At 48.7% G+C, this 11718-nt stretch overlaps 1 protein-coding gene and 1 long non-coding RNA gene across 5 annotated transcripts in view; one reads left to right on the top strand and one right to left on the bottom strand.

The window, feature by feature from the left end:
* Positions 1-11718, bottom strand: part of LOC103348554 (uncharacterized) — a 62473-nt gene that overhangs the window by 44371 nt on the left and 6384 nt on the right. The window lies entirely within an intron of this gene.
* The window catches only part of TNFRSF17 (TNF receptor superfamily member 17), a 45795-nt gene that overhangs the window by 32417 nt on the left and 1660 nt on the right, over positions 1-11718 (top strand). For both annotated transcript variants that reach the window (XM_051847824.2, XM_008257736.4), the window contains 2 exons: positions 7790-7913; positions 8265-8411. In XM_051847824.2, coding sequence (XP_051703784.2) covers positions 7790-7913; positions 8265-8411 — 271 coding nt within the window. The remainder of the gene's footprint in view (positions 1-7789; positions 7914-8264; positions 8412-11718) is intronic.

Raw genomic sequence — 11718 nt, 5'->3', positions numbered from 1 at the left:
ATGAACATTTCAATCAGTGGAATTTGAGTCAAGTTTTTTAGCCAACTCTATCTGGAGCCATACAAGGATGGGGATTCGGGAACACAAAGCACCTACAGTAACCAAGGTGGTATCGCCCAGAGTTTATTCAGAGAATCTGAGAGAAGGCAAGGATTGGACGTGTGGTTAAGGGCCTGCTGATGTGTCCGCTTGACTGGGCCACAGGGTGCCCAGATATTGGGTCAAGCTTCCTTCTGGTTGTGTCTGTGAGGGTGTGCGGGTGAGGTCGACATTTGCATGGGCAGATGACCCTCACCAAGGTAGGTAGGTGGGCCTTACCCAATCAGCCACAAGAACGGGGGCGGGGGGAATAAAAAGGCTGACCCTTCAGATCTGAGAGAACTCCCGCCTGACTGCTGGAGCGGGGCACTGCTCTCGTCCTGCTAAAACACTGGCTCTGCTTGCGTCTCAAGCCAGGGTTCTTGGGCTGGATCGTACTCATTGGCTCTCCTGGGCCTCCATCCTTCTGGCTGTTAAGTCTTGGCACTTCCCAACCTCCAAAACGGCAGGAGCCATTTTCTTTCTCTGTGTAGACAGTTCCTGACTTACAAAGGAGAGGCTTGACTTACGATTTCTCTACTGTACCATGGTGCAAGGGTGCATGCAGGGGACGGTGTACTTTCAACTGTGAATCTGCATCAGATGCTGCAGGGTCCTCCTGTGATGCTGGGTAGTGGGAGATGTTGTTCCCCAGGCCGTGTGACCCTGAGGAACAACTGATGCTCCAGTGTGTGCTAAGCTAAGGTGGGCGGTGTGTCAGGTATAGTATGCGCATTTTTTTATAGAAACAGAATTTTTAGAAATTTGAGAGGCAGAGTTACAGAGAGAGAGAGGGGAAGGGACATACAGAAAGGTCTTCCATATGCTGGTTCACTCCCCAAAGGGCCACAATGTCTGGAGCCAGTCTGATTGGAAGCCAGGAGCCTCTTCCTGGTCTCTCACATGGGTGGAGGGGAGCAAGCCCCTGGGCCATCTTCTCTGTCCTCCCAGGTCACAAGCAGAGAGCTGGATTGGAAGAGGAGCAGCCGGGACACGGACAGGCACCGGTATGGGATGCCGGCACCGCAGGTGGAGGCTTAGCCTACTACACCACAGTGCCAGCCTCGGTATATTCATTTGTTAATTTGTGATATTTTCAAATTATGATGGGTTCCATGGGACAGAATCCCGTCATAAGTTGAGGAGCAGCTGTATATACATCCTGCTGGTTCTGTGTCTTTGGAGACTCTGATTAATAGAAGCCTGGATTGCCTCTTTCAAGGAAAAAATTTAAGGTCCCTCCTTAAATAAGAAGAAACTATACTTTTGGTTTGGAGTTGGGGCGAAAGGTCAAATTGCTCTGCTGTGGAAACTCGGCCCCAGTTTAGTGATTTTGGAAAGAGAATCTGATGGTCGGATGGGGTTTTCCAGGTAGACCAAGCTGCTCATGGCTTCGGAAGCTGGAGGCGGCTCTGATTTGCTTCCTTGGAGTAGTGAGGAGGGCTAAAGCTGGGGGCTCACAGGGGGTGGCTGTTTCTCGCTCTTTCTCTGTCCCATGTCATCCAGCCGAGACCCCTTATGCTGTTACATAAATACCCTCTCAGGAAACTTTAAACAAAAAAAAAACTTGAAAAAAAAATCATGCTATTCTACTTTCTTGCTGCTCTGTTAAACCTCCAAATTATGGTCCTTGAGAACTAAATGGAGAGGATTATGAAGATCCCCTGGCCCAGTGTTTCCCCAGTTGTCTTCCACAAAACCTATGCTCCTAAGTGTTCATAGGCAACCCTTGAAATAAAGGGATGCTACGATCAGGCGGGTTTGATAAATGCAGTGTGTGCCGTAGCCTCCTTTCTGAGGGCCCCAATGTGCTTTCCTATAATTGAGGTGCAGACGCTGGCGGGACCCCGATGTGGAGATGCCAAAGCAGGCAGTTGGCACCTGGGTCTGGATTTCAGGGGTAAGGCTGGAGCTGGCTACACGGGTTACACCATGAGAATAGATGAGATTGCAAGAGACAGAGTTGAGAAGTAACAAGGTGAGAAGTCTGTATGTGCTGCAGCTCTTCTGTGCTCATGAGGGGAGGATCTGAGAGTGGAGCCATGACTCAGAGGATGGCATTGCTGAGCCAAGTGACAGAGAAACCGGGACACTGTTGGACTTGAGTGACTTCCTCAGTCGGATCCTACCATTGGATTTCTCACCTGTAAAGCCAGTAGATTCTTTTGTTGCTTAAGGTTTTGTGTCATTTCTAATGAAAAAGGTCCTGGCTGGCACCGTGGCTCACAAGGCTAATCCTCCCCATGAGGCGCCGGTACCCCGGGGTTCTAGTCCCGGTTGGGGCACCAGTTACTAGTCCCAGTTGTCCCTCTTCCAGGCCAGCTCTCTGCTGTGGCCCAGGAGTGCAGTGGAGGATGGCCCAAGAGCTTGGGCCCTGCACCCGCATGGGAGACCAGGAGGAAGCACCTGGCTCCAGGTTTCGGATCGGCGCAGCGCACGGCCATAGCGGCCATGTAGGGGTGAACCAACAGAAGGAAGACCTTTCTGTCTCTCTCACCTCCCACTGTCTAACTCTGCCTGTCCCAAAAAAAAAAAAAAAAAAAAAAAAAAAAAAAAAAGGTCCTGACATCTTCTCACTTCCTTTGCACATTTCTCCGTTTCCTCTTGGAAGGTTTGTGCTATTCTGTCATTCAGGGGAATCAGAATTAACCTGACACCACCATTTGAGGGGCAAATAGGAGGGCTTGGTTTGCCCGGCCAGTGTTTGTGGTTAACATTTCAGGCATCAGTGAGAATCTGTTAAGAATCTGTTATTATGGTTAAGGGTTTTTATTTTTACTTTTAGAAAGGAAATCTCAGGGAGGTGAAGTCACTCAGCCAAAGTCACACGTGCCCACTACCCATCACCCTCTCAAGCTTTTTTATTTATTTTTTTATTTATTTATTTGAAAGGCAGAGGCAGATGGATAAGGACAGCTCCCATCTGCTTGTTTATTGCCCAAATGCCCACAGCAGCCAGGACTTCGCCAGGCCAGACCAAAGCCAAGAGCTTGGAACCCAATCTGGATCTCCCACGTGGGTGGCAGAGACCCAAGCCCTGGAATCACCACCTTCTGCTTCCCAAGTGTGCACTGGCAGGAGGCCAGCACTGGGAGCAGAGCTGGGATTCGAGCCCAGGTACTGCAACATGTGGATGTCTTAACCCCCGTGCCATTTGCCTTCCCCAAGGATTTTATTGTTATATTTGGATTGCTAGCAACCAAAATTGAATCTGCCTACTGTATACTATAAAGGGTCTTTTTGGGCAGGATCAAAGACAGAGCCAAACAAGAAACTGGGGAAGAGGAGGGAGCAGTGCAAACAGACCATCCCCAGGCCAAGGCCTGCACTCTCTGTTCAAACTTGCAGTTAGTGGGAGAGAGAATATGCTTAGGGACAGAACAGGGCATGCAAGATGAAGCCCCATGACCCTGGTCCCTGGAAGCCCACACTGCAGATCTGAGGCACTGGGCAATATATCAAGAGGGGTCCGCCAGCCCTGGGCTTCTCCCTGCCACCTACAGGTGATGAAAAGCCACCTCTGTAGGAGTGCACCAGGAGAATCCTGCCTTCTCCTCTACTTTCTTTCCTCCTCCATGTTCCCCATCCTTTAAAACACAATTCTTCTTCAAAAATCTTCATTATTATTAAAAAGAAAATTATTCAGCCGGCGCCGCGGCTCACTAGGCTAACCCTCTGCCTTGCGGTGCCAGCACACCAGGTTCTAGTCCCGGTTGGGGCGCCGGATTCTGTCCCGGTTGCCCCTCTTCCAGGCCAGCTCTCTGCTGTGGCCCGGGAGTGCAGTGGAGGATGGCCCAAGTGCTTGGGCCCTGCACCCCATGGGAGACCAAGATAAGTACCTGGCTCCTGCCATCGGATCAGCGCGGTGCGCTGGCTGCAGTGCGCTGGCCACGGCGGACATTGGAGGGTGAACCAATGGCAAAAGGAAGACCTTTCTCTCTGTCTCTCTCTCTGTCTACTCTGCCTGTCAAAAAAAAGAAAAAAAAAAGAAAATTATTCAAACAGTACCAATGATTTTTCAACAGGGATTAACTTTTTTTTTTTTTTCCTACTCTGGTCTTCTTTCTCCTGCCAGAGGCAATGACTACAATCAGTCTTCCGTAATCTCTCCAGAGAGAGCCTCTGCTTGCGTATGTTTGTGCTGAACCTGCCTGTTCCATTTGGTCACATGGCAGAGTGTATTACATGTACTGTTCTGTACCTAGCATGTTTCGCTTAGCGATGTACTTTTCATATGAAAATGCATCTGTTTCCTTCTTTTTGATGGCTGTCTCATATTCTGTTGGGCGGCCCCAGCGATGAGCAGTTAGCTTGTTCCAGGTTTTTTTTTTTTTTAAGATTTATTTTATTTATTTGAAAGAGTTACAGAGAGAGGTAGAGACAGAGAAGTCTTCCATCCGCTGGCCAACTCCCCAGAAGGCCGCAATGGCCAGAGTTGCGATGATCTGAAGCCAAGAGCCAGGAGCTTCTTTCAGGTATCCCATGCGGGTGCAGGGGCCCAAGGACTTGGGCCATCTTCTACTGCTATCCCAGGCCTTAGCAGAGAGCTGGATCGGAAGATGAGCAGCCAGGACTAGAACCAGCGCCCATATGGGATGCCAGTGCTTCAGGCCAGGGCTTTAACCCCCTGTGCCACAGCACCAGCCCGTTCCAGGCTTTCATGAATACATACGCTGGTGCAGCAAACACGCTGGGACCTGGGGCCTCCAGCACCTGAGCACATTCCTCTTTCTTCCCAGCAAGTTATCACAGCTGCCCTTGCTTTGCCCTGGCTTCCCAGGCACAGCTCCCATCAGCTACCTCTTCTTCCTCATCACTCCTGCAGGGGTCCTACTTGACATGACCACAGCCATCTTGGGCACATCGGCCATCTTGTCCCTTAGGTGACCTGGCTAGTTATCCCAAACCCTAGGGGATAATTAAAGGCATTGAGATCCTCTGTGGGCACTGATAACCTGGAATGCCTTTTCCTGTCACTTGGAATGTTAACATATCTCGAGAAAGTTCAGATGTATTCAGTTAGCCTTTCCTGTCTGTGGCAGCCCAGACTATACTTCTCTATATGAATTCCCAATAAACCGCATTCAGCGTCCTCTTGGACTTGTGTGACTTTCTTCAGTCTCATGGCATCTTCTGCCTTTGGTGGCTGGTTCTTGCATACCAGGTTTTCCTGAAATAACTCCTTAAACACTTGCAATCTGGCTCCTGCCCACTGGCACTCTCAAAGACTTTCTTCCTTAGTGCATCACCTCTGGTCTTTCCAGAGAACTTGGCCTCACTGCCAACTCATCCTGAAATTCTTTTTATTTTTAAAGATGTATTTATTTACTTGAAAGGCAAAATGATAGTGGGAGAGAGAGAGAGAGAGAAATCATCCATTAGCTGGTTCACTTCCTAAATGGCTACAATAGCCAGGTCTGAGGCAGGCCAAAGCCAGGAGCCAGAACTCCATCAGGGTCTCCCATTTGGGTGGCAGAAGCCCAGGTACTTGATCCATCGTCGGCTGCCTTCCCAAGTGGATTAGCAGGGAGCTGGATTGGAAGTGGAGCAGCTGGGACTTGAACAAGCTCAGGATGCCAGTGTCACAAGTGGTGGCTTAGCCTCGCGTGCTGCAATACTGGCCCCTGACACTCTCTTCCTGCTCAGTTGTAACAGGAGATCATTTGTCCTTCCTCTGCACCCCTAATCAAGCTTTTCCCACGTCTGACCTTTCCTTCAAAGGCCATCACTTGGAGGAGCTGCTGGCGAGCAAACTCCTGGGCCAGCTGCTTCTTAGCTCCTGGCTGTCTCACCCACTCACCTCATAGCCTGGGTCTCCAGATAAATTTGATGTTTCAATCAGTAAGTTCAAAATCTTTTTTAGGTTTAAGTTCCAGTTTTTAAAAAATGTGCTAGGGATACAGGATGGTCGCTTATGCCTACATCCCACCTGTGAGTGTACGGTTTGAGTCTGGGCTACTCTGCTTCCGGTCCAGCTTCCTGATGATGTGCACCCTGGGAGGCAGCAGATGACGGCTCATGCGGGTCCCTGCCACTCCCATGGGAGACCTACATGGAGTTCTGGGCTCCTGGCTTCAGCCTGGCTCAGCTCCAGCTGTTGCAGACATTTAGGGAGTGAACCAGTGCATGGAAGAGCTCTCTTTCTGCCTGTCAAGTAAATTAAATAAATGAATAAAAATCTAAAAGCAAACTCAAGTGATTCCATTCATGTAACAAGGAACATGCACTGTGTCTCTCTACCCATCTGGAAATCCTGCTAGCATGGGGCCTATCAGGGGTCGGCTGCACAGCACCTGGCCAGCACACTGGCAAGCTCAGTAGCAATGCAGAAAGCATTAGTGACGACTGTATCTGGACGCTTGCATCGTGAATGGTTTTTCTATCTGCTTCTCTGTATTTTCTGAGTTTTCAACAATAGAAAATGGATTATATCATAATACCCCAATCTGCCTTTACTGCCACCTCTTGCAATTTAGCTTTAAACCGCCTAAGTTAGGGCGTGTCCAACAGTTAAGACACCACGTGGGAAGTGTCCCAAAGGGGAGCCTCTGGTTCATGTCCAGGCTCCACTTATGACCCAGCTTGCTGTTAACACGCATCCTGGGAGGCAGCAGGTGGCGGCTTGAGCACTGGGCTTCCTGCCACCCATGTGGGAGGCCTGGATATGGTTCCCAGCTCCTGGCTTCAGCTGGCCCAATCTGGGCTGCTGTAGCTGTTTTGGGGTGTGAACCAGTGGATGGAAGATCTCTGTCTCCCTCTCTCTGCCTTTCAAATGATGAAAATAAATAGGGGCTGCTGCTGTGGCGCAGTGGGTAAAGCCGCTGCCTGCAGTACCAGCATCCCATGTGGGCACTGGTTCAAGTTCCGGCTGCTTCACTTCCGATCCAGCTCTCTGCTACAGCCTGGGAAAGCAGTAAGAGATGGCCCAAGTCCTTGGGCCCCTGCACCTGTGTGAGAGATCCGGAAGAAGCTCCTGGTTCCTGGCTTTGGGTTGGCCCAGCTCCGGCCACTGCGGCCAATTGGAGGGTGAACCAGTGGATGGAAGACCTCTCTCTCTCTCTCTGCCTCTCCTTCTCTCTCTGTGTAACTCTTTCAAATAAATAAATAAATAAATAAATAAATCTTTAAAAAAAGAAAATAAATAAATAAAATCATAACAAAACCTGGCAGCTGGGTTTCACTCCTCCTTCCCTCTCTCACATTCTATCAGTTACCACTACACGTGGTGGTTGCTGGAGTCTGTTCCCATCTTCTGTGTTTGATGGGAAGTTCTTAAGGGGCACAAACCATGTCTTGTCTTTCTCCCTGGGGCTTATCACACAGAATAACTCATAAAAAGACTTTCCAAAAATGGTGTCTGAACCTTCCGCTAGAGGCCCCAGGGCTTTGTCTGCATCTTGCAACTGTCACCTGGCTGAGAAATTTCCTCTATAAATAAGCGGTTTCTGTTTCAGGAATGGTTTGCTCTGATATTTACAACCACGCTTAACCCCACCCAGACCTCAAACTCAGGAACTTGAATTAGGGGTGGTATTCAAATCCTTAGCCACAAAGCAAACAGACAGCGCCCTTAAGGACCAACTGAGCCACGTGAACTGGTTTTTTGATTCTAGCTGTTGTCGCTACCTTTGCTGGGGAATTCTGGACGGGATTTTACTTGTCCTTCCATGCTGTGCTTTTTCTGGTTCCTTTGTTTCTTTTTGCAACCCAGTTCCAGATGTCTCAGCACTGTTTCCAGAATGAGTACTTTGACAATCTGCTGGGTACTTGCAAACCTTGTCACCTTCGCTGTTCCAAGGCCCCTCCTGTAACATGTCAGCGCTACTGTAATGCCAGTAAGTAGTACCGGATGGTGACGCCCGGGTCTGAAGTGTTCTGTCTATGCTGACTGCTCACTCAGAGGCTAAACGTTAAGGGGATGATGGGGAGATCTTCTGAATCAAGAAGAGAAAGGAAACAAGGCAGTGATTTAAATGCCTATCAGAACACAGGAATTATTCAGAAGTGGATTCAATTTTATGAGGTGACGCTTTTAACAGCACAGATTATTATCAGCTCCTCCAAATTAGGTGGTATTTAGAATTTGAGAGTCGATGCTGGTGCGTTTATGGGGAACTGAATGGCACAAAATCCATACTTGACGTGAAAACTACGCTATCGGCTCTTTCTCTGTTGTTTTACCCAAGGTGTGGCCAGTTCAGTGAAAGGAACAAACGCGATTCTGTGGACATGCTTGGGCCTGAGTGTGACAGTTTCTTTGGCAGTGTTTGTACTCATGGTCCTCCTGAGGAAGATGAGCTCGGATCCATTAAAGGATGCATGCAAAAACACAGGTTGGTTTGATGGCGAATCTTTGAAATCTGTTTCCAAGAGGTAGCTTTTGTGTTTCAGTTCCTTTTTCTTTTTTATCACTGACAACCGCATTCGGTTCTGCCTTTTGGAGTGGGATAGTGACCTTCTTCAGAATTCAGAATTAAGCTGCCTTCGTTCCAGTTGTGACACTTTGGGGGGGGGGGTCTCCTGCCATGTCAGCTTTCCCCCACATTCCCTTCCTTTGTGATTAGTCTACTGAAGCAGTGAGCTTTCCTTGGAAAACGCCTCTGACCAAGGTTAGCGCACTGATTTAAAAGTCATGCATTCAGAAACGGCCAGCTAGGGGGCAGGCATTTGGTGTAGTAGTTACAGATGCTGCCTGGGATGCCCGCATCTCATACTGGAGTGTCTGGGTTTGAGTTCTGGTTCTGTTCCCGGAAGTCCAGCTTCATGTAGATGTGCACCCTGGGAGGCAGTGGTAATGGCTCAGATCATTGCAATCCTGACAGCCACGTAGGAGACGCAGACTGACTCCTGGATTCTACTGGCCCTGCCCCAGCTACTGCCAGCATTTGGAAAGGGAACCAGGCGATGGGAGATCTCCGTCTCCTTGTTTTCAAATTAAAAAACAAAACAAAACAAAAACCCCAAAGTTGCTAGCCATGCCTGCTAACATTAGGAAAAGAGTGTTTGACAAGATGGTTATGTGGTCATGTTTTCAGTATCAATACAAAAGTACTTCAAAAGGCTTGTTGTAAAATGAAATTTAGTTTAGGGGCTGGCATTGTGGCCCACCTGCAGTGCCTGCATCCCATGTAGGCCCAGGTTCTAGTCCTGGCTGCTCCTCTTCCAATCCAGCTCTCTGCTATGGCCTGGGAAAGCAGTAGTAGATGGCTCACGCACTTGGGCCCCTGCACCCACGTGGGAGACCCAGAAGAAGCTCCTGGCTCCTGATTGGCCAAGCTCCGGCTGTTGCGGCCATTTGGGTGAGTGAACCAGCGGATGGAAGACCTTTCTCTCTGTGTCTGTTTCATCGTATCTCTACCTCTCAAATAAATCAATAAAATAAAAAAAAGATGTTTACCTTGGTGCAAAGCAATTTAAAAGTCCACACAGTTTTTCTTTTTTTTTTTTTTTTTTGACAGGCAGAGTGGACAGTGAGAGAGAGACAGAGAGAAAGGTCTTCCTTTTTCCGTTGGTTCACCCCCCAGTGGCCACTGCGGCCGGCGCACTGCGCTGATCCCGCTGATCCGAAGGCAGGAGCCAGGTGCTTCTCCTGGTCTCCCATGCCAGTACAGAGCCCAAGCTCTTGGGCCATCCTCTACTGCACTCCCGGGCCACAGCAGAGAGCTGGCCTGGAAGAGGAGCAACCGGGACAGAATCCGGCACCCCAACCGAGACTAGAACCCAGTGTGCCGGCGCCGCAGGCGGAGGATTAGCCTAGTGAGCTTCGGTGCCGGCCCACACATTTTTCCATGATATGCATTTTTCATGAACTCTCTGAAGATTCCTGATAAGCATGGGTTTTTCTTTTGCACCAAAATATAAACTTATTTTTGTGTTTCTTACCTCCACAAACTTCTTTTTAAAGAAATTTACTTAATTTCAAAGGTGGAGTTAGAGAGAGGGTGAGGCATTTGCAGAGAGAAGTCTCCCATCCTCTGGCTTACTCCCCAAATAGCCGCAATGGTGAGGGCTGGGCCAGACTGAAGCCAGGAGCTTCATCTGGGTCTCCCACGTGAATGCAGGGGCCCAAGGACTTGAGTCATCCCCTGCTGCTGTCCTAGGCACATTAGCAGGGAGCTGGATCAGAAGTGAAGCAGCTGGGACTCAAACTGGCATCCAGGGGTTGCAGCTTAACCCGCTATGCCACAGCACCAACCCCTCCACGAACTTCCTGAGGTGCCTTCACATATGCCATTTGCTTAGGTCAATATTTTCACAGGGAAAAATGCTGGAAATGAATAACCAGTCACCTGGATGCCTGAGCTATCATCTCTAAAATAATTCTTTATTCGGCAGCAGAGACACAGCCCAGAGGCAGAGGTTCTGCTTCAGGCCTCTGAAGGTAAATTCCTGCAACACCTTTGCCTGTGGCTGGATTCCCCAATAGGTAGCAGATGCTGCCCTATGTCTTTACGTATTTATTTTCCATGCAGAATCTATAAAGCATCTACCTCATTTGCTTGCTTATACAGTAGGAGGTACAAGACTGCTCCATGAAATTCGCTCTTTCCCTGGGGGCCTGATAAGATACGGAAAGAGAGTGAAGTTTTTTTTTTTTTTTTTTTTTGTAACATAAAAGTTGTATATATTTCAAGTACAAAATATAGTTCTTAAACTTTTCTTATTTATTTTCATTTACTTGAAAGGCAGAAGGTCAGAGAGAATCTTTCATCTGCTGGTTCACTTTCCAAACAGCCAGGGTCAGACCAGTCTGAAGCCAGGAGCCTGCAGTCCACCCATCCGGTCTCCCATGTAGGTGGCAGGGGCCCAATGACCTGAGCTAGCATCTCGTTTCCCAGGATGCATTAGCAGGAAGCTAGACTGGAAGCACAGCAGGCAAGACTCGCACCCGCACTCCAATATAGGTTGCAGGTGTCCCAAGCAGTGGCTTAACCCAGTGTGCCAGAATACCCACAGTGACAACAAAACGTTTTGGTGTACTTGTGCATGGTGAAATGGCTACTACAGTCCATTAAATTATCATACCCATCTCCTTAAATCGTTACTTTTTCACTTTTGGTGGCAAGAACACATAATCTACTCTTGGCAAATATGCAGTATTCAAGTTTTTTTTTTTTAATATTTATTTAAAATACAGAGTTAGAGAGAGAGGTGGAGATAGAGATAGAGGTCTTCCATATGCTGGTTCACTCCTCAAATGGCCACAATGGCTGGATCTGAGCCGATCCGAAGCCAGGAGCCAGGAGCCAGGAGCCAGGAGCCACTTCCAGATCTCGCATGCGGGTGCAGGTGTTCAAGCACTTGGGCCATCTTCTGTCACTTTACCAGGCGCATTAGCAAGGAGCTGGATCGGAAGTGGAGCAGCTGGGACTAGAGCTGATGTCCACATGGGATGCCGGCGATTCAGGCCTGGGCTTTAAAACCTGCTGTGCCACAATGCTGGCCCCCTCAACACAGACTTATTAACTACAGCTATTCTGCTATACATCAGGTCTCTAGATTATAGTCATCCTGTGTAACTGTGACATTACATCCTTTGGCCAACATCTCCCGGTTTCCCTCCCACTTCTATCAACCACTGTTTCAGTCTTGTCTTCTGTGTATTCAGCTTCTTTAACTTCCACATCTATGTGAGATCAT

The sequence above is a fragment of the Oryctolagus cuniculus genome, chromosome 19 (genome assembly GCF_964237555.1).
Source record: "Oryctolagus cuniculus chromosome 19, mOryCun1.1, whole genome shotgun sequence".
Taxonomy (NCBI): domain Eukaryota; kingdom Metazoa; phylum Chordata; class Mammalia; order Lagomorpha; family Leporidae; genus Oryctolagus; species Oryctolagus cuniculus.
Note: the sequence above shows the minus strand (reverse complement) of the source record. Positions and strands in the feature narration are given on the sequence as shown.